General features: G+C 35.4%; 1 protein-coding gene across 1 annotated transcript in view; it reads right to left on the bottom strand.

The window, feature by feature from the left end:
• Positions 1–23,569, bottom strand: part of PHF14 (PHD finger protein 14) — a 199,888-nt gene that overhangs the window by 83,463 nt on the left and 92,856 nt on the right. Inside the window, exons 15-16 of the mRNA XM_068404755.1 lie at positions 18,287–18,337; positions 18,008–18,129 (exon numbers count right to left, since the gene is read on the bottom strand). Coding sequence (XP_068260856.1) covers positions 18,008–18,129; positions 18,287–18,337 — 173 coding nt within the window. The remainder of the gene's footprint in view (positions 1–18,007; positions 18,130–18,286; positions 18,338–23,569) is intronic.

Consider the following 23,569-nt stretch of genomic DNA (forward strand, 5'->3'; position numbering starts at 1 on the left):
TTCATCAAATTGACATGGATATATTTATTTTCTGTCCTTGGGAAAGAAAGGCAGGTCTTTGCCAAAATTCAATTTACCTATCAAAGACTTCAATTCACTTTTCTTCTTAAAAGACAATATACTTGCCCAAATCTCAGATTAAGAATTTTGCCTGAAAACATCCAGCCTAATAAAGATACACAAGAGATACGGAGAATTTTGAGTCCAAGTGACTAAAGTTTTACAAGAAATAAGAAACTGAAAATGGGGTCTGGTACTGCAATTACTACCACTGCCCAGCATATCTAACTTTCATCTGTACCAATGCCAGTTAAAAACCTTTAAAGAGTAAGCTTTGCTAAGCTGCAATCATGGACATTTTGTTTAAGCATTTCACGATTTCTCCTTTCACTGCCTGGAAGTCAGCATTTCATAACACAATCATTGTATAGAATACACATCATTCATGATTCTTGATGAAATGGAGTGGTTAGCTTTCATTATTTCAGAAACAAAAATAATAGTATGAATTTGAAATAAATGAATTGAAACTAACATTCTAAAAGAAGACCCAAACTTTCATAAGAAAATGTTTCTGAAAAAAAAAAAAAGTAATCAAACATTGTCTTTTAGCTCATTCAGCAATGACTTCTCTAATGAATTCCAGAAAAGGTTTTTCCCTTGTTGACAATGAGAGACACAGAAAGCCTCAAATACGATGACCAAGAGAAGCTGAAGCACTATTTTTCCCAAAGCTCTGGTGCCCACGACAGAAGGAATTCTTTTGTCTGTTTGCACAATGAAAATGTTACATACGTCTTACCAAACAGCAAAATGAAAAATAACATTTCTGGGGCTGGCAGAGAACATTAAATACACTCAAAGTACTGAAAAAGGCAACTTGCAGCAACATTTAACTGGAAACAAGAGTTTTTCCTTTTCTTCAAGTAACTTGTTCAATATATGCATTAAGCTCATTGTGAATTGATAAATTTTGCTTGCAGTTACATTTTGAACCTTATCACTTTAACTTATAAAACCCACCACCTTCACATAAACATTTCTACATATATTTGCCAAAGAAAATGTACTTCATAAATTTATAATATGGATTAATCTATACTAAAAAGACTGTGTTGCTTCATTTCAGAATATTATCAATCTTCATTACTAAAACAGTTAATTAGCACCTCATACACATGGGAATTTTTCTGAAGCATCTCATGGAACAGTGAAACTAGTTTTGTGTAAAATATTAAGGTATCTTCATAACTGGAATGAGACAAAAAGATATTTAAGTAGAACTAAGTACATACACTATTAACTGAAGTTTCAAAATAAGAGTCTCGGGTCTTAAAAATACAATCTTATGTGTTTTCTATGGTAAGTAGGACCAACCAAAAAAAGGAAAAATATTCAGGTACCAAGTATTATATACTGTAAACTTAATCCACATTTCCTTTCCCGTAAGATGCAAAACATATACTGTTATAAAATGCCCAGTAATCAAATGGGCCAGCACAGGCCAATGATTTTTCTTTTTTAAGGTGTGATTTTCTTTCAGAGACGAATCTGGAGGAAATGACAGTAAACAGGAACACAGGACACACCTAACACTGTTTGCTATCACTTACATTGACCACTCCGAATACACACACACACACACGTGTGTGTGCGCACATGGATATACTAATGAATAGTCTATACACAGATAAGAGCTACTACCTACAAGGTGAAAAAGAGGCCACAATGGCTTTGGTATAGTTTAGAAATTAATGGCTAATTTGCACAAACTATTCAGAACGAGTCTCCAAGGAACTAGGATCTGTAACAGAAGAAAACCTTACTGTTAGTACTCTTCTGTCACCACACAGAAAGCCAGCTTATGTATTCCCACTTTATGAAGGGGGGGGGACCTTAACTCTTAGCATCTGTAAAAACTGCACCCAGTACCCCACTTTGTGGGGTACCCCAGTACTCACCACAGGGGATGCAAAGGATAACTCAGAGGCTGACAATCCTCCTGCCCTCATGTTCTCCATCCCTCAGGAAATGGACATTATCCCTCTAGTGTAACATCGCTAGACTTTCTCTCCTAGCACTTCTAACTCCTAACTCCTTTATAGCTAAGAAAAAGGGTGGAGTTTTAGCTACGACATTGTTATTTATAATTTTCTGGGGTTGAAAGGAATTAGCAAACATCTCTTCACAGCTGAGTTTTGGGAGTTTTTGTGTGTCTCAGTCCACTGCTAGGTTAGATGATACAGCTCTTTTAATGCAATTTGACAGGTGCCCACTGAAAGCTAGATGGGATGATACTCTAATGCACTAAATTCGGAAATGCGTTTGGAAAAGGTACTTTTCAAAGAGAGCAGAGGAAGGGGCTGGAACTGTGGATGTCTTACCTTAACTTACACAGCGAAGCTCTCCACCAAGAGATATAACTTTCAATGGAAAACTGTAAGCATTAGCACTGGTAGTTCTCCAGTATGTTGCTCAATGAAGTAACCTTTTAAACCACAATTACAAACTACAACTGTGACATGGTTTTCCCAAGACATGGATTTAATAAGCAGAATAACTGAAATACTTTCTCATCCTTAAGTAGTGTCCTTAATGACTCATTATATTGACTACAGGAAGATGTTTCTTTTATAGCAAACAAAATTTTGCCAAATAGAATAAAAGTAAACCATTAAAAAAAAATTATGAACAATAAAAATATGCTTTTCCCCCTCCACTCAGCACTGGTGAAAAGGCATCTGGAGCACTGTGTCCAATTCTGGGCTCCCCAGTATAAAAAAAGATAATGGAGTTATTGGAGCAAGTCCAGCAAAGGGACCATGAAGATGATGAAGGGACTGGAATTTGTGTCATACAAGGAGAGGCTGAGAGGGCTGGGATTATTTAGTCTGGAGAAGAGAAGGCTCAGTGGGAATGTCCATGTGCATTAATACCTGAGGGGGGAGAAAACAGAGCCAGACTTCTTAGTGGTGCACACTGAAAGGACAAGCGGCAATAGGCAAAAACTGAAATAAAGGAAACTTTTTTTAAACATCGGAAGAGTCTTTTTTTCACTCTGAGGAGGGATAAACAACAGAACAAGCTGCCCAGAGAGGTTGCAGAGACTTCATCCTCGGAGATATTCAAAATCCAACTAGACACTGCCCTGAGTAACATGCTCTATCTGACCTTGTTTTGAGTAAGGGGGCTGGGGACTAGACCAGCTTCAGAGCTCTCTTCCAGTCTCAACTATTCTGTGATTCTGTTTTTAATAAAAGCAGAAATGATTTAGACAAGCCTTTCAGAATTAAAGAAAAATAAAGTCCTGCAGTTTACTTATTGTTCTTTAATGTGAAAAACTAAGATTACCACTGGAGTTTTAAGAACCCACTGGTTTTCTTATCTCTTTTTCACAGCAACTGTTATTAAAAGAACTGTCAGTAGGTACCAGCAGAAGACAGGCTGTTTTTATGTAAATTTAAACAATCTTTACTAAGACTGGTTACAAAGTAACACTATTTGCTTTTCTTTCCATCTGCTCTGCATTTTAAGATATTAAACTGCTGCTTTCCCACTTTTTACATACCAGTACTTGAACAGTCTCTCCAAAATGTAGAAAAACTTCAATTAAATATTACTGGATTGATTCACATCACACAATTGGACTACTAAAACTAGCACTATTGATTTTACTCATGCAAATCTAAAATCTTAAGAGATATATTTGCTTTCAAAAAAGGACACTGTAAGTATTTTTTCCTCAACTGCTTTTCTTAACATCCCTCCACAGACTCATATGTTGGCAGTTACAAATAGTCTTCATCAAGACAGAAAAATCCAAAAGTTGCTCTCTTTTCCTGTCATTTATTACAAAATGGTCTTCAATACTGAAACAAACAGCTTTATAAATAAGGTTATCCCTGCCACAGTTTCTCATGCTTTTGCTGAATCCTGTTTACTATTCTTTCTGAACACCGTCAAAAATCAACTATTCCTTTTCAGTGCTGATTTTTTGGTCGCATTTTTTACCATCCTCAAGTAGCTTCATCTCTCCTCTCCTCAATTTCTGCATCATCAAATGGTAATGCAAAATATACACTGTCAGGAAGTTACGTCCCCAACAGTTTCTAGACTGGATTCCTTCTAGCCTCCACGTGACATTTCAGATCTTTGTTCACTACTTCGGGGTTTACAGAATTTCAAAGCTGATTTCTCCTCTATTCATTACTCATTTACGTTCCTCTCTGACTACTTACCCCTTCTTTTGTCTCATTTTCTTTTCTGTTTCCCAGAAGCTCCCTCTTGAGCAGTATTTCCATATTTCCACCTTTTTCTCAAAATACTTTAAAAAATAGAATTAGTTTAAATATCTTAAATGTCTCAAAAACAGCTGATGTTCTCAAGTCAAAAATTGCTCTGGACTTGCATAGGTTCTTGCACCTACTTAATGTCTAGTTCAATAAGCATTTATAATAAAACACACTTCGCTTCCAGAAAATTCTTCCACACACCTCCTCATGTAGTTTGAGTTTCTATACACAAGTTAATGGACAGGCAATTCAGAAATGCATATAGACACCACTACCTCAAAAATGGCCCTAGCAAAGGAAATGACAGGCAAATTCACACTTGCAATGGGCATCACAATTTCATAAAGACAGAGTTTAAAGATTATTTTTTTTTATTTTAATTGCCTTTCACCAGGCATAAACACAAGTCTGTGCTCCCACTTGCTTGTGCTAATCAGCATGCTCTCTGTTAGATGCAAAAATGCAGACAGCAGTCTCATCCATTCTCTTTTATGTTTTATTCACCTGGATCGCTGAGCAGAGATGGGAATACTTAAATAAGCAGTCCATATCACAAGGTCCGAAGAGACTTCCATTTTGAGGCCTAGGAAGGCTTAATACAGGCATACTTATAGAACAGAAGATTTAACTCCTCTCCTCTATTTCCCTAGGTAGCAACATCAGCATGAGGCATAATTTGTTTCTGACTTTTAGTAACAAGAACACCTTAGAAAGCTCTTCAAATTTATGAGATGTTTAAACCCAAGGATAAACCTTGGCTGCAGTTTACACTGAAGTGTGCACTTCTAGTCATACAGTATTTTCTCACGAAATTATAATCAAGTTTCTGCTATGCAGCTTTTGTGCCGCTATTGCCAGCTTTTATTGATGTATTAAATTGTTAGCAACCAGCTAAAGGCTGGCAAAACCATTTCACCACATCTATTTCCTTTTTAATAGCCTTTTGTAAGAAACAGCTCTGAAATTATTGTTTACATATTATGGTCAATAAATGTCAACAATTTGTATCGTTTAGGTTACTGCTATTAGGATTTTTACAATTTTTTTAGCCTTTATTAGAACATTATTTTTAGAATTTACTAAGTTAGCTATCAGTCCACTACTATCACTGAATTATACTTGTATTTACTTCTATCTACTCAAGATAAAACCGAACAATACTTCAACTTTTAAGTATTAGTACCGTATTCACCTTTGGCTATCACTACCATTTCAGCTTCCTCTCAAAAACACAACTCATCGAAACTGTTTTAGCATATGTGGGATGCTGAAGCTTTCACAAAGTCCTGAAGGTGCTATCAGATGCCACACAGTTTTCGTAAGACAGATCTACCCTTAAAACCCAATTGTACACATTAGCTTTCAGGAAAAGTAGGGAGTTAGTCGTGTATGTTCACTTTTAGCTACAAATATTTAAACTACATATGTGATTTTGGTTTTAGATTCCAATTGTCAAACTGAGGTTTTCTGCCCAGAACTTAAGATTATTTTGAATTTGTGAAAGCCAGCATGCCTCCTTGGCCAACCAATAAATAACGTGACAGTAAACATGTCCCAACATATATATAATTTCTCTCAAGTAAGTTACTGTACAACTGAAACTCTATGTTTATCTCCAGTGACTCCAAACTAAAATATTTTATTCATATTTAGATGCCCCCTCAGGGAAACAGAATGACTTACAGTGACAGCAACTATCATCTAACACATTAAAACTGGATGGGAGAAGAATAAAATAAATGAGGTGACAAGAAAACTTCATACATCCTTAAGAAAACAAAAGCAAAAGCTGTGGTTTTCAAAGATAAAACTTTATACTGTGCTAGAAGCAAGCAAGGCTTTTCATCAGTTTTGAAATGGGAAATTGAAAGCTGCCAACGGATGCATGAACCACACTTTAGACAAGTAATTCTTCTGTCTAAGCATTCTTACGTGTATTACTTTAGATGCAGACAAACTCCTGTAGCTTTTTGTTTTCTCACTCCATAAAAAATTATCCTTTTCCAAGTGACAAGTGCCGACCTTTCAGTGTACTATGTCTGCTCACGCTTTGCTCCCTTCTACAATCATTTCTAGTAATATACATCAAAAATGACAAGCAGAAATAAGAGTACTGCATATGCTTGGCTGTATAGCTGATGTGTAAGGTCTCTGTGATTGCTAATTAAAAAGGATGCTTTAACTGAATTATCATACTTGGCATGCAATTACTGCAAAGCAACAACATAAATTAACCTTACAGAACAAGGTGTTCAATATTGATCCTGGAGATATGTACATTTCCCTTCCCCCAAAACCAGTAAAATCCAGTGCCAGAAACAATGTGTACCTTGAATGGTTTTGGTTTTGACTTTAAAAGAGAACAGAGATTTCAGTATTAGAATTCAAATGCTTGGCCACCCTTCCTCTACTTTCCTAACCTAACTTTTGTTTCTTTTAAATAAGAAAAGGGAAAGTCAGCAAAACAAATGTCACCATTAAATCATTTCACAGCATTTTGTGTCAGAAATGTAATGGAAAATGTGCACATCATGGGAAAGGTTACTGCTCTTCCAGAACATCTTTTCACTTGGTTCAGGGCTCATCCCTCTACATAACTGTGCAGGCACTACTGATGGTTGTTCTCCCTGGGCTTAATTTGGCAGTTGAAGGATTGTGGCATTTTCAGGAAATCACAGTGCAGTGATTTGAGTGGTTATCCAGCTGAAAGCGATGCTATGATTTAGAATAATTACTCTGTTTATGTGCAATGGTAAAAGTCAGTTAATATACCATATTCCAATGTCAGCTTATACTTTACAGCATATTTCCCTAATATGGCATCACATCAGATCTCAAAGTCAAAATTAGAGGGATTTATTGTTCCTGTTCCTCAACAGTAAGTACACATGAAATACAATAGCATTACTATACTTAGTTTAACTGACAATTGAGGAGGGGAAAGAAATCAGTTCAGCCAGATAATCAAAGAACTGCAAATTAATTTATTACACTTGACCTTTGCATTGTTACAACCAGTGATATGAAAAAGAGAACAGACCTGTATTAGTTTCTGCTAAAAGCTTTTAGATAATCTTGAAGAAAACATAAGCATTTTTTCTTTGTATATCCTTTCCACAGCCTTTCTTCTCAAAACTAAGTGAAGTTACTAGGCCTTCCTCAAGATGAAGTCAGAGATAGGCTTAAAAATTTAGCTGTAACCTCACTCAAGAGGGCATGGCAAATTGAGTGTTTCTCATCTCCACAAGACAATACACAAAGAATACTGGTTCAAATTACAAGATTTAAAAAAAAAAAACAAAACACAACAATTTAAGGCAAAGAGCAAGTATTAAAAAAATCCATTCAAAGGTAAATATTTAGGAAAAAAGTCTGAAGAAGAAGAATGAGGTTGTTATAAGGTAATGAAGTGCTACCTGAAACATTCAGCAATACTGAATTCCTGTCTTAATACAGAATCTTGTCTTTGCCATTTTAAATGGCCTGAAGCAAATCAGATACAAAAGTTTAATTTCATTGCGATGAGAATGTAAAAGAATCATACAAAGTATAAGTAGTAATAACAATCGCAACCACTGTAAAGGAGAAGACAGTTTTATTAATTATAAGGCAAAGCAAAATCGGAATCTAGCCTTGGATATGGTACAGATGACAAACATTTAAAAACAGAAATTAATCAAAATATAATAAAACCAAACAAAAATATAAAATTAGTGTAAAAGAAAATAACAAAATTAATAAGGCAGAAAAATAAATGAAAAACATGTAATTCTATTTTACAAATTCCTAAATTTTGCTTACAGAAAGAAAAATTAGTTTAGTCTAGATTATTCAATCTGTAATTTCAATGGCCACACCAATAGGGAACTAAAGTAAGACAAGTGACAGTAAACAAAATGAAAAATCTACTGGACGTCAAAATTATGCTAAAGTACAGGAACAACAAATAAAACCTACAACTCTATTCCTTTCCCCAAAAGACAACGACATTCTATAAAAAGATTAATATTTTCTTTCACCATTCTCAAATCATCTATTTAGATGTTATTATATGGAAATTATTTCAGCTACCTCAAAATAAAGTTCACTAATAAAACTGAATTTCTCCTGTAACATATGCTGCAAAAAAAGCAAACTTTACCAAATATATCATAATGCTGAAAAGGCATTATGACAAGAGCTTTTTTATCATTTTTTTGTTGTTGTTGTTTTTAAAAGTATGTTCTCCAGTAAGTAGCTCTGAAATATCTTAGGCTATAGAACTATTAAGCTAAAATGAACAATAATATCCCCCACACACGTGGATTATCTACAGCCTCTCAGGTAACAATACCATATGTAAAATTCTTGATTTAGACCCAAATTAGCAACCAATTGCATGCAACTTGGCTCCATTGTTTTATTAGTGAAAACTTGTGTTATATGCCATTTTAATCATGTGAAGAATAACTCTTGGTTAATGCTGAGGAAAGTGACTCAAAATTTTTAAGCTCCCTGTACCACTAACTGCTTTTCATGTATGGGCTTCTTTGGTAATGTAAAACATACTCTCACACTACTCCAAGATAAAACTTCTTTTGAATAGCGTAGGTGAAGTTTTGCACCCAAACCTCAGACCTCCTACTATCAAAACCCCATGCAGATAAACTAACTACAGATCAAGACTTGTAAAAGTATTGGGCAGCAGTAACACAAGTGAGAAAACAATACATGTGTAACAATAAAAATCACTATTTTGCATATTAAGATTTCTTACTCAAATAGTCCATAATTTACATTAGGGTTCTGTGGACAGACATTTAATTCAGAAAACTGACCGCACAGATGCTCACTCGACACTAATTGTGACAAGTCAAAACTGATGATACAACACAGCATTCAAATGGTTATTGTCTCCTGCTGTGGTCCTCTACCACATTACTGTAATACTTGAACATGAACATTCTCAGGTTATAAATTTCATAAGCATAAATTTCAGTTTCATGGCTTCTGTATCAGTGGCTCAGCTTAGCAATGCAAAACAACTGAATTGATAAAGAATTTTACATTTGTTTACTGAGCATCCTATACTATGAAATGCTCTGATGTGATAACCTTGCTGCACTGAAAGTGACTGAAGCAGTTTGGCCAGAATAATGGAGTATCCGACACATTCCAACACCAACTGAATTATTTGATGCAATTTTGATGCTGTAAGAAATAACTCTGAAGAATGCCCACAAAAATAAGAAGCTACTGACCCCATCAAGATAGATATTTTTGCAGCCATAATCTACTACTCGTAATCAGACTGGGAAAAAATTTTATATGTCATCAGCCTCCCCTCTGCCATCACAGGTAACATCATTTCATATCCTCTGCATCTTGTTTCATTAAAGTAATTTTAATCTTATGAAGAGGAATCTCACTCAATGACTGCTTTATCTAAAGACCTCACTCATTACTTATAGCAAAGACAATTAAGATACCCTCAGCATTGTATTTTTTTATTTTATAAATTCTTCCAAATCCTAGGAGTTATAGAAGACAAAAAGGTGCAAAGGTCTCTGATGCGTGCATTTCCTAAAGCAACCAGAAAAATAACATACAAATCCTCAAATACATAGCTGTTTTGGGAACAGGTGACCACTGCCAAATAGAGTTTCAAGCTGTAATGTACAAATCCATGATTGCAGCACAGACTTATCAAGCAGCTGTAAGTGAAGGAGAGAAAAGGATAACTATATTTTTAAAAATTCACCGATCAAAAAAAGGTAAACTACTACTTGTTAGTAGAAAACAAAGTAATCCTGTAGAAAGAATTGCTTGAAACTTGTATTTCCAAGTGGTTATCTTGTTACATACTTCTAAAGTCTATGACACTGCTACACAAGCTTTTCCAATCAGCAGACTTTAAATATCAATACTAAGAACTTCTGACAATTAAACACCTGAACCAAACTTGTACCTGAAGAGTGCATAAACTTCTACTGTTCACAAAGGTTCTACAGATTAAAGCCCAGTATACAAGAGCTTGTGAGTCATTGGTCTACAACCATAAAAAGATCTAATGTTGAACTTCAAGGAGGTTTGACTGACAGATCACGAAACAGCCCAGGAAATAATGTAAAGAAAAACATTTGGGGGATGCACACTCACTGCTCCTCCCCACCTTCCCAATCACCTGGTAAGATGAACACTAATAAATCTTGCCAAATATCACAAGAATACTCCAACAGGGTTTTAGAACTTTCATAATACTGAATAGAGGCAAACACACATTTTTTCCTCTATTCTAGATACTTGAAAAAATTACATTTCTTCACAACCTTTTAAGAGGAAATGCCATTTAATACCAAAAAAAAAAAAAAAAAAAAGAAATTCACAGAAATCCTACCTTTTTCCTGGGGGAGGGGAGAAAATAAAAAGTCATCCTTTTCTGTATCTGCACTTGATCAGAAAGCACAGGTAGGCAGAAGAACCTTTCATGCAGTTTTGCTCTCTTTTTCAAAATGAAGGCTCAATGCTAAGCTTTACACAAAAATAACTTTAGATGGTCCTGTGCATATTTTCCAGCCTGGTTTTCCCAATTCTGACAATGCAGAATTGAATGGAAACAAGTCTTTTCATCACGGTAGTATCTCCAAAATTTCAGTTTTGGTTCATTCCTACACAGAATACCTCTAAGATAGTTCCTTCAAGATCATACAGTATCAAGAATCAAACCAAAGATGGAACACAAAATCAGTATCCAAAGACCTGAGCTTCTGTTCTTTAGATGCCTTAAATTTCCATAAGAGTTAACCTGCAAAACAATCAGGTGAAAAAAAATAATCTGGGCTTCAATTCAAATTCTGGTGTCTCATTTCAGGAAAATAACAGACTAAAGAAATCCTTTAGGTACCAGACAAATAGACTGGTTCCTAATTAACAGAAAATTCAAGAGTCTGCCATGGACTTTTTGCAGCACAATTTCAAATGTTCCAGGCATGTGCAGCTTTAGGTAGCTGGGTAGTCCAAACGCCAACGTGCCTAGCACTCTGCTTCTAGAAAAGTCCTGAATAGACAGCAGTATGAGTCTTGCTACCGGACCTATGCCTGACTTTGAGGTACTTTGCAAGAGAGCTTCACAACGCCTACAGGGGTTTTTTTAATGTCTACCCTAGCACATGAATTTACTGAAAATGAAAAATCTGTGGTATTTTGCAGTAAAATGCAATGCAGCATAGGTAATTCAGTTTGAATAAAGTCCTCTGTGAACAAAAATGTGCATTTGTCATTATGCTAGATAGCAGGTTAATATGTGTAAAAAGAAACACTTTTTAGAAGGCAATAAAATGAGGTAAATGACAGAAAAAATGATCTAACTTAAGCAATTCAAAAAGTTAATATGCAGAATTAATCCCTGTAAATTATATAGCAGAAATAAACTACACAACTGAATGTTAAGTTTCCTTTCATTCAAGTAGTTCATTCCAATAAAATAATGCGTTTGTAATCCCCTGTAAAACATAAGATTGCTGCAAATTGTGGCTGAATTAACTAACATCTTCGTTGTGATTAATCTCTACGTTAGCAGCCTTAAACTTCTAAAACTACTGTAAATCACAGACTTTCAATTACTATGATGGATTGTTAATTTTGTTGCAGTGCGTTGTTCTGGAATAAACTTCACCTCATGCAGAGCTTCAAAACTAGCAGCTAACCGATAAGGAAGGAATCCTTAACTTGAAGGCTAGCATGCCCCTCTGCATGGAAATGTAAGAAATAAAAATGCAAAGATGAACATATACATGACAAATGCAATTAAGGAAATACGGTGAGTAATAGTTTCAGAAAGAAAATTTCCAGAGGATTCAGAAGAGCCTGTCTAGAACACACTTTCTGTCAAAATCAGAATTAAAGTAGATCACACTGTCCAGCTAAGTACTCAATCCTTTATACAATATAAATTATTACCCTAAATTTGATACATACATTTGTAGCATGAGAATTACAGATGTTGTACACATTTTGAAGATTTTCAGTTACAGTATGATTTGATGGCTCAAAGTTATTCCAAACCTTATCATCAATTTTTACTTAAGATTTTTTTTCTTTAGTAGATATGACACTGCATCTGTTTTCTTCTTTCTACCTTCCTACTCCTCACCTTCCCTGTTCAGGCCTGCTTTGATACAGTCACTGCACATGCAGAACATTACACTTCCGTGAAACATGAGACTTAGTATACGGGGAAAAATAAATACTTTCACATTTAGCTTATTTCCTAGTAAATTTGTGCATTAAAAATAACTACTATATACATGCTTAATAATTTCCTTTGTAGCTTTATCTTTTTGAATACTTTATAACCAGCATTCAAATCTACATTTTCAAAAAATTCTATTCTACATCCTTTCAAATACATGACCTTACTCTATTTTACCCTCTCCGTAATGCTGAAGTAATAATTTTGCCTCAGTTGCTGCAAATCAACCATGCAAGTATGGTGCAAGATGGAGGGCAAGCTTTACCTATTACATATTGAGCCACCTGAAATATACTTCCTTATCCATGTTTCTACTAAATATTGTTAAGTTCTGAAGAAAGTTATTAGGGACCTATTTTTAAAGATTTGCATTAGTGAGTTAAGGCCTCACAAAAAAAGAAGAAAAAAAGAAGAGATACTTATGAATCAAGCAATTCCTTTGCAAGACCTATCATTCTAAGTGATTCATGCAAGACTGTAATAAGCACTCAGGAAACCTTTCAAATGTCTAAACTATATACAACTTTAAAAGATTTACAAAATGAAACAAAAGAAAAGCATCGTTACATAAATGTTTGCTAAACCAAACAGCAGAGGTCACCTCTAAAAACAAATATATCCTTTAAAATTATTTTCTGAGTTTATCATAAAATTTATCTTTCATATTAAACTTTAGAAACTCCTGTATTTCAAAACATGTCTTAAATTTCAAGCAAATATATTCAATATTTGAGTATTCCTAAAGACTGAGCAGTATATTGTTACAGGTACCCTCTGGTTTCACAGTACTTTAGTTTCAAGCATACATTATAACTTCTTTCACTGAACACTCATCTGTTTTACAAAGGCATCTCTCCATGCCTTACATCAAACCTATCTGCGTCAAGCATAAAATATTAAAAACCCTCCATATTTTACTACTGTTCTTCTCAAAACTCAGTTACAGTTCTTTCAATAAAAAGATACTCAAAATCCACACTTTTCTCTAATTACAGATACAGCTTCCTTACTGTCACTTATAATGTTACTTTGCCTCATTTGAATAAATGTTTTCAATTAACTTTGCACTGTTTGACTAATTTGTAAATCTTGACTGTGCCACTCACTAATCTTGTGAAGGCTAAAAACTGCACAAGTATTTAGTTTAATAAACTTACACAAATCTATATAAAAGAATTTACAAAATAAATTCATTGTAAATTCTAAAGAAAAAAAAAAGGGTCCCAAGACTGAACCTTTTTTGTGGACAAGACCACAAAACCTAAACTTTCAGTTCCAGTGCATGCTACTATGTTTATCTATATAATGTGACATCAATGATTAAAAAAGCACTGTTTTGGCATGTCTATAACACAGACAGATGGCAGCTATGAGCACTTATAAAAGTAGGGAGCATGTCAATGTGTTCTAGAAAAAAGGTAATAATTAAAGATATTCTAACTTTAATCACTTTTTTTTGGTACAAAACCATAGTCACTGAGGCAAAGTTCAGCCAATTCATGAACCAGTATAATTTATCAGAATGAAACGTACTTTTTTACGAAGAAATTTAAATCCTTTCACAGGCAATTATTTAAAGATTTCAAACCATATCAACAGCAGGTTAAGTAAAGACACTGCACATATAACAAATAATCCCTCAGCCATCCAGTGCTACACACAAGCACCTAAAATGGAGATTAAAAAAAAAAAAAAAGAATCTCCACTAGTCAAGCAGTAATAACTAGTCAAACAATTTAGTATTTTTTTTAATTCCAGATTCATTACTAAATACTCTGCTGCATTCTTTGAAATAACTAATAAATGCTTATCTTCCTCTAATCCTTACTCAGTTAGCAACCCCAAAATGAGAATGCCACACAAATTTTAGAAAAACCTATAATTTTAAAAGCAGATTGTTCAAGAGTCATGTAACCAGCCCTGTTTGAGGTAATACACAGCAAGAAAAGCTAGAAGGCCCATCAAGATTATTTCCTAAATCTGCAACTTCAGCAGTTGCATATTTCCACTTAACTTAGTGATCAACCTTCACATTTAAAAAAAAAATCCATTCTATAACATCCCCACAAACCTTCCTTTTCTTAGTGACAGATGGGTAGGAAAGGGTGAATATAAAATCCAGTAATTACAAAACTTTTGTTGAGTGAAGAGCAAAGATGATGACAAAGATAACTACTTTGCTGAGAAAGTTTTGTCTTTAATAACAGACAGGGCCAAACTTGTTTTCCCTCCTAAACATCTCTTGCTTACAAGGAGCCATACCAACCTGCATTTAAAATAACACTCTATTTCTACTACCACAAAGGAGTCCTGCATGATGGTACAGGCAGGAAAAAGCAGCGGTGCAGGCAGAAGGTCACTTCCCTTACTTTGTGATAATGTAAGAGAAAAAAGGATTCTGAAAACTTTCTCTGACATAGCAACACTTGCTCTGTGGATCACACCCCTACACAGCTTCAGCTCCATAGCAGAAAGCCTATCTGGTATCTAGCATCTTATTACATTCCCTGAATTTACTCTCATCAAAAGAAATACAGCTTTAAGAACCAAAAAATAATACTAAAGGATTCAAATTTGCTAAATATTTATAGAATTATAGAATCATTTTGGTTGGAAAGGACCTTTAAGATCATCAAGTCCAATCGTTAACCTAACACTGCCAAGTCCACCACTAAACCATGTCCCTAAGCACCACATCTACACATCTTTTAAATACCTCTAGGGATGGTGACTCCATCACTTTCCTGGGCAGCCTGTTCCAATGCTTGACAACCCTTTCAGTGAAGAAATTTTTCCTGATATCCAAGCCAAACCTCCCCTGGAACAACTTGAGACCGTTTCCTCTCGTCCTGTCATTTCATACTTGGGAGAAGACACTATCACTTAGTAATTATAAAAAAATAAGCCTCCACAGCACTTTCACAGAATCACAGAATGTTAGGGATTAGAAGGGACCTCAAAAGATCATCTAGTCCAATCCCCCTGCCGGAGCAGGATTGCCTAGATCATGTCACACAGGAACGCGTCCAGGCGGGTTTTGAATGTCTCCAGAGAAGGAGACTCCACAACCTCTCTGGGCAGCCTGTTCCAGTGTTCAGTCACCCTCACCGTAAAGAAGTTTTTCCTCATATTTATGTGGAACCTCCTGTGTTCCAGCTTGCACCCCTTGCCCCTTGTCCTGTCAAGGGATGTCACTGAGAAGAGCCTGGCTCCATCCTCATGTCACTTGCCCTTTACATATTTATAAATATTAATGAGGTCACCCCTCAGTCTCCTCTTCTCTAAGCTAAAGAGACCCAGCTCCCTCAGCCTCTCCTCATAAGGGAGATGTTCCACTTCCTTCATCATCTTCGTGGCTCTGCACTGGACTCTCTCTAGCAGTTCCCTGTCCTTCTTGAACTGAGGGGCCCAGAAATGGACACAATATTCCAGATGCGGCCTCACCAGGGCAGAGTAGAGGGGGAGGAGAACCTCTCTTGACCTACTAACAACACCCCTTCCAATACATCCCAGGATGTCATTGGCATTCTTGGTCACAAGGGCACACTGCTGGCTCATGGTCATCCTGCTGTCCACTACGACCCCTGGGTCCCTTTCCCCTACGCTGCTCTCCAACAGGTCTGTCCCCAACTCATACTGGTACTTTAGAAGCAGTGGTCACCTAACTTGGACAAAACTGCAGATATTCATAGGAATTATCTGAAGAAAAGCAAGTTTTAAATTCATAATCTCTTTTAAAAAACTAATGAAAGAAAATAAGGCAGAAGATTTAAGAAAATATTTTTTCAGAGAATTATGAACAAAGGATTAGAACATAAGAATCTCCTTTTCTCCTCCCATACAGGATTACTATTCTGTTTCCAAGCCTAATTATGAGGATGGTTTACGACAGGATTTGTTGGGTTTTGGCATGTAGTATGCTTATTTTTGGCCCATCTAGATTACTACTAAAACCTTTTCATGTAGTAAACAAGACATACCACTAATTTTCTACCGTATTTTTTAATTGCAACTTAAATTCACAGTTCTTCATGGCGTTTTCTCATCTTTTTCTTTATGTCCTCAAATGTGGTATTTAACACTTCTAGAAAAAGTCTGAAGAAGAAAAGTAATTCACTGCCTTTTTCGCAGTAAAGCACAGTACATGTTGTTCCCAGGATTCCTTCCCACAACAAAATGGTCTTCCTGCATCTTTTATTTCTTGCAAACAATAGGGCTGAAGAAAGCCCTTTATCTTGTCATGGGCAGTTAAATCTGTTGCCATCAGTTCTCATCAGTATAACTGTATCAGCAATCACTGTAACATCTCTCCTGTTTTTCCCAGGCTGGTACTGAGCAGGATCTAGGAGTACCTAGCAGCAGTAGCTTGTCTATGTATGAGAGAGTCACACAGCTACTGATGAGCTCGTACAGGCACTCTGCCTCCCATTTGGAAATAAAAATACAATCCGGCTCACAGTCCTCATGAAATTGTATCAACTTCTACAGTAAATCATACACTGTACTTGATACTAAAATCAGCTATTCTGAGTACAGGACATTTGTACCTGGGACACATCCTGATTCTAAAGCTATGTGTTGCTTGCATATATAATTGATACTGACTTTTCCCATAACTCTGATTCCTTGAAATAAATCAAAAGATGTATTTTTGAATAATCCTACCAGTTAAAACCAACAATTTGTCTGAGTTAAAGAGGAGAACTTGTCCAGAAAAATCTAGCTGAAGCATACAGGACCTAAATACAATACTGTTTTTTATCTGAACTTCTTATGAGATCACATTATAATGAAAGCTCAGTAGATTCAATTAAAATCCACTTCCTGGTTGCTAAGCTCCATTATTCTTCTTTCAAGAATTGCGAGCAGTTCCTACAGCTTCACAGAGGACAAAATGCCAGCTATAAAGTCAAAATCAGTAGAAGTTGTGGCCAACAGTAGCTATTCTACACTTTAATTAGATTTCTGCACCTACTAAAACACCATTCAACATTGGTTTTTCACTTCTGTTTCAGATAAGAAATACGGTTATCAAAGCCTTTCATGATCTGCATTAATGGAAGTAGCATTAATACATTTTAAAAATGAATTAATTCCTCATAATCCACATTTCAGCTCATAAAATTGTTAATGATGCTAATTTTGTTACTTTTAGGATGATCCTGTAGCTTTAATATAATTAAATTGCTGGTTTGTTTATCTTTCTGACCTGCTCTAAAACACTGACAATTCACCCTGACAAGAGAAAATTAATTCTCTTGTGTTAGAAAAACAGGTTATCTTGGTTATTTACATCTTAATCCACAATGTAAATGTGTTTCGCAGGCTAATAAATGAATCAAGTCAGTATTTCTGATGCAATGTTTCCCCTAAATAAGTTTTTGTTTGGTTTTTTTTTTAAGCGCATTTTCTTTGTTATAATCATGATGATGAAGTGATAAAGATGGAACTTTAATTCCTCATTAGGTCAGAGCATTGAACCTACCTGACTAGATTTTCATTGTCTCCAGTCCCTTTGCAGGTAGCACATTCAGTCCTTAAATCCTCTGACTTGGGCTTCTTTTGTAGAACAGACTGTCGTTGTCTTCTTTCTCTGGGAATCCGTTCCTGTCATAGCGGAAGGCAAAAGAAAGGAATGGGGGGCAAAGGAGGGAAGGAAAGCAAATATTTTCAATTATAGCATTGAAAGTAACACATAAGCCCAAAGTTTAATTTTTTTTTTGTGAAACTGTTAAAACAAACAAACAAAACACTATATTCCAACCTCAGGTTTTTCTTCTTCAGGCACAAAGCTTCGTTTTCGTCCTCTAGTTCTCTAAAAGAAAATATATTTAAAATTCAATATTAGGTAACAGAATGGTTTTGCTGTTTTTCTATTATTCATAACAACAACAAAAACATACTGCAGGAAATAATTTAAAGCATTAACTACAGGACCACTGCAAGACAACTACAGTAATTGATGTTGAACTAGCCAAACAGTAAACAGAAGTATGTTTGTTGACCTGAGCACATGGAGTCTTATTCTAAAAAAGACTGCCACCAGAATTACATATCTCTTACAGACTTTGCACAAACTTCCCAATACTAAAATGCATAATTTGAAAATTGATATGAACATTATATTACAGTAAATTCCTTGAGCATTTAGAAGTGCTCTATTTGTAAGCCAGGTGATCAGATTCAAAATTAAAAAACTTAAATCAAAACAGAAACAGAAAATAATTATTACAGTTTTTGAGGAGTAAGTAAGAATTAAAGCTTTCCAACTGAACCTTAATATAATGGGTATAAGGCAGATGCTCATAAAGCTGTAGCATATACCAACATATGACTGGTACACAACAGATGGAATGGGCAATACAAGAAGTGGAAATTATTTCGGTATTGCAGTTGGCCAAAAAAATCTAAATACCAACAGTGTGGAGCAAGAGAGGTTTCCATGGACTGTAACAGCAAACACCAAAGGTTTACAAGCAGCTGTAAGTAACTACACGCAATTCACACGAGTCCAGTGTCAGTCACTACATTTTTATCTCTGAAATAGCAGCATTATAACCTGCATGCATTAAATAACTACCACAAGCTGACAATATCACACTCTCTCCTCCTTGTTTAACAAGGAAAGAAAATCAGAAGGGATGCGGAAGGAAATGAAAAACATCAGAGACTATTCCACTAACCCACAACGTCTAATACTTTGACACTAATAAAATAAATAAACTTTAAAATGCTTGTTTTTCTGGGAGGAAATCATCACCATATGAAGTGATCTGTCATGTAATAAAAAAAAAACCACTGCCTACTTCATGATTTCTTAAAACTTTTTCTGAGGCAGCAAGTGTTCATCTCAGAAAAAGTAAAAATCATCTGATCAAAAAAAATATTAAACAAGTTTAGAATCACAAGCAACCACAAATCCAATTCCAAAGAAGGCAGTAATACCATGTTTCTCCTCTTTGGGGTCCTCTTTGAAGGTGATTTATCCTAGTTTCAAATTAAGACTGTTCACTATTTTAAAACTGTTCTATGCATTTAACTATAGTTATACTGTAAATAAATCTGCCACTTCAACACATCTATACCTTTCTACCTATGCAGATTTTATTCTTCACATGTTAATAACATACTGTTTGGGAAGGTTTTTTTGTTTTTAGGCAAGAGTTAACTCTGCAGTAGAAAGGAATGCAGTAGAATGGAAAACACTAGTCTATTTTGTGCCTCTTTAGAACACTTTAATTACCACTAAGATTCTCTTTCACATTTCCTTAAAGATGGTTTATAAAAAATTGTAAAACCTTATCTATTTAATACATATCAATGTTTACTATACATTTAATAATACAGTCATAACTGAGGTGTTCCACCTTCCACAAGCCACACAGTAGATACTTAAGTGTCCAATTCTGGAACAATCGATTTATTACAGGTAACTGATTTTATCAATGTAGTATTAGAGGTATTATAACATGGGCTACTTGTCAGCTACATGTTACACAACCTAAGGTCACTGTAAATTAAAACTAGACAAAAAAAAAGTTGGATCAGACATCAGTGCATTAACTGCCAGTTTAACTACTTTCAGCCTCTGGCATTAGTCCTAAGAACAATTATAAACTTTGACAATTTTAAGCCACGTAAGTCCTGCTGAACGCAGCTGTGTAAAGATTAAAAAGAAGTAGGGGTAAAGGCGTGTGCCAAAATATGCAGTGTTATGGTTCTCATTCTCCCTGTTTAAGCAGCAAGAGACAACAATGCAGGCTTTGTACAGTCAGAGTAATGCCACCTTGAAAACTGATATATAATTTGGAAATATAGGTAAGAATGAAATTATTTTTTACCCTAAGTGGAGAAGATTACAAGTTAATAACTGTATTTTAAGAAGTGATTAATCATATTTAAACTTCAGCAAAATGGAGATACAAGTTTTATAAATAATTTAGTCACCTTTGTCACGAAAATGTTGGTTTTCATCTTTCTGCTATATTGTGTCATGTATGTGACAAGGAATGTCACATTAAATTATACTCATATTATGCTTCCATTAGATTTCTAAACTTTCAAAGATACTTGAATCTGTTTGACAATCACTAGAAAACAAACACTAAAATCAACACCTTTAACATACACATTTGTAGGATATTTTATGTGCTTTTAAAGTAACAGGATTTTTTTCACACTGATTTCCACACTTAAACATATTTGCAATGCTGACTTCTGCTCAGACTCATTATACTATTGCCAATGGAAAATAACATGGAATTTATAACTGAAAATTGAATATCCTGTGATTTTCAACAATGGCCTTCTAGTAATTAGGCATTTGTACTTCTACATGTTTTCACTAAAGTTACTGTACAGGTTCACAGGAAAGAATCGGATAAACCTGTATTACTTCGCCAAGTATTTTTCATTGTTGTTTGCCTCAAAGTACTGTATTTGCATTTTAAAATGCTTTGAATAATTTCTGTCATTAGTGGTCTCAGAATCAGAACATCAGAGATTATAAACACTAAATATTAGAGCTGCAGGTACTTGCCATAAACAATTTTAAAATTTAAGATATCTTATAAAAGAAAAGCTTAAAGGAACAGTGTTATTATATCTGTCCAATGGTAAATACTATAACTGAGATAAATTTGTTCATATTCAGAACTTATTTGGAAACAGAGACTTAATCCAGTATAAGATGCATATAAAGGCAGTGATTTTTTAATCAAAACACTTGGCAATTCAATAGTGTAGAGATATCTTCAATTTAGGACTTCTCTATATCATAAAATGGAGCAAGCCAGTTTTGTGAAATTTGCCCCTGCGTTTCCAAAGTGCTCAAACAATAAGTCAGGAAAGCAAAAACTCATATTATCAGCACCCAAGTAAAATCCCCAATAATGCCAGTGCTATCCCAGCAGGTTTTTTGTTTCACTGCAAAAGGTAGATATGATCTAGAATTTCTACCATTCGGAATGGACAACTCTGTCCAGATCAAAACACAGCTAGATCTGTACTGGACAAATGAAATCTATACGTGGTAACTGCCACAAGATGACACTTTAGGACAGGAACAAAAAAAAAAGTACTGAACAATGGAAAGTGGTTCAAAATATGTAACTATGTAATTTTCTATATGTAGAAGTAAAAGGTTTCTGTAAAAAAATAATTCAAATTTTGACATTTAATGACAGATGATTGGTAAGTCTTTGGCTGTGTCTCATCCTAAGTTCTATACTTGCACAACTCTGGAACTCATTCAATGTGCACTCAAGTAGGAGATAAGTGTGCTATGTGCTCAGACACTTCCCTGCTATTAACCGGAAAATTCCAGCCACTGAGCTTTAGATCCCACAGCATCAATGGAATCACCATGCAGGCACCTACATTCTGGTTACTACACAGGCAACTTAAGATTTCTGGTGGCAAATAAATTAGATGCCTGTAGCTAAGGGATAATCCTATATAACATTAACTACCCCAGAAAATCAAACTTATGCCAAGGTCGTAATCATGATACACAAGGCCCTTAAATAATAAAAATAAATAAATAAATATATGTTAAAACCAGTCAAACTAGTCAAATTTGACTTCCTAATACTATACCATAATACTCTTATTCCTCCCCTTCTCTAGTGACTTCTTAACCTCTCCTTCTGTACCACATTCAAACCATATCTCCCACCATATCCTCAAGTTCTCCCTATGTTCCCCAACTAAAGTGAGGACACACTAGGACAGGTTCCAAATGACACGTGTTCTACACTGGACAGCGAGAGACCAAATGCAAAGGATAAATGAGTTCATAACTAAAACCTCTTCCACTCAGCAGTCATCCTTCCCATCCAGTTGCTCCAAAAAATACTCAAGAATTTAATTACCTTAGGCATACATACCTCTCTATCAAATCTTGCAATAACGGGTCAACAGATTACTGGAGTATTAGAATGGTAGGCAACTCCATAACTTATTTTTGTTAGAAAAATCAAGTTAAAAGCTATTCTTCTTTGAAATAAATAGTCAAAAGATCTAGCTGCTGTGTCACAAAGAACACACCTTACAATGAACAGAAATGAAAAAGAAAATAAAGTGTCTTATTTCATTAGCAATACATCCCAAAATAATCTCAGCAGACCAAGAAAGACCACTGAATTAAAATCAAGATACAATCATAAAATGGACGTATTTTTAAACAAGAACAAAAAAAAAAAATCTCTGAAAAAGCTAAAAATAATAAAAGATAAAAATAGATTAAATTATTCCTAGAAGTCATTTTTAGCATAACATTTTGAGGGGAAAAAAACCTACCTCTATACATCAGCAAACCAACTTTAAAACTCTTTAAAATCCCATAAGATGATGTTCCTCGGGTAAAGAGACTGAGCCATTTGATTCAAGGAAATCATCGAGGTGAAAGCAAGCCATCTTTTCCAAGAATCACAGTATGTTAGGGATTGGAAGGGATCTCGAAAGATCATCTAGTCCAATCCCCCTGCCAGAGCAGGATTACCTAGATCATGTCACACAGGAACGCGTCCAGGCGGGTTTTGAATGTCTCCAGAGAAGGAGACTCCACAACCTCTCTGGGCAGTCTGTTCCAGTGTTCGGTCACCCTCACCGTAAAGAAGTTTTTCCTCATATTTATGTGGAACCTCCTGTGTTCCAGCTTGCACCCGTTGCCCCTTGTCCTGTCAAGGGATGTCACTGAGAAGAGCCTGGCTCCATCCTCATGACACTTGCCCTTTACATATTTATAAACATTAATGAGGTCACCCCTCAGTCTCCTCTTCTCTAAGCTAAAGAGACCCAGCTCCCTCAGCCTCTCCTCATAAGGGAGATGTTCCACTCCCTTAATCATCTTCATGGCTCTGCGCTGGACTCTCTCTAGCAGTTCCCTGTCCTTCTTGAACTGAGGGGCCCAGAAATGGACACAATACTCCAGATGCGGCCTCACCAGCGCAGAGTAGAGGGGGAGGAGAACCTCTCTTGACCTACTAACCACATCCCTTCTAATACATCCCAGGATGCCATTGGCCTTCTTGGCCACAAGGGCACA

Source organism: Nyctibius grandis, chromosome 7 (genome assembly GCF_013368605.1).
Source record: "Nyctibius grandis isolate bNycGra1 chromosome 7, bNycGra1.pri, whole genome shotgun sequence".
In the NCBI taxonomy this organism is placed as follows: domain Eukaryota; kingdom Metazoa; phylum Chordata; class Aves; order Nyctibiiformes; family Nyctibiidae; genus Nyctibius; species Nyctibius grandis.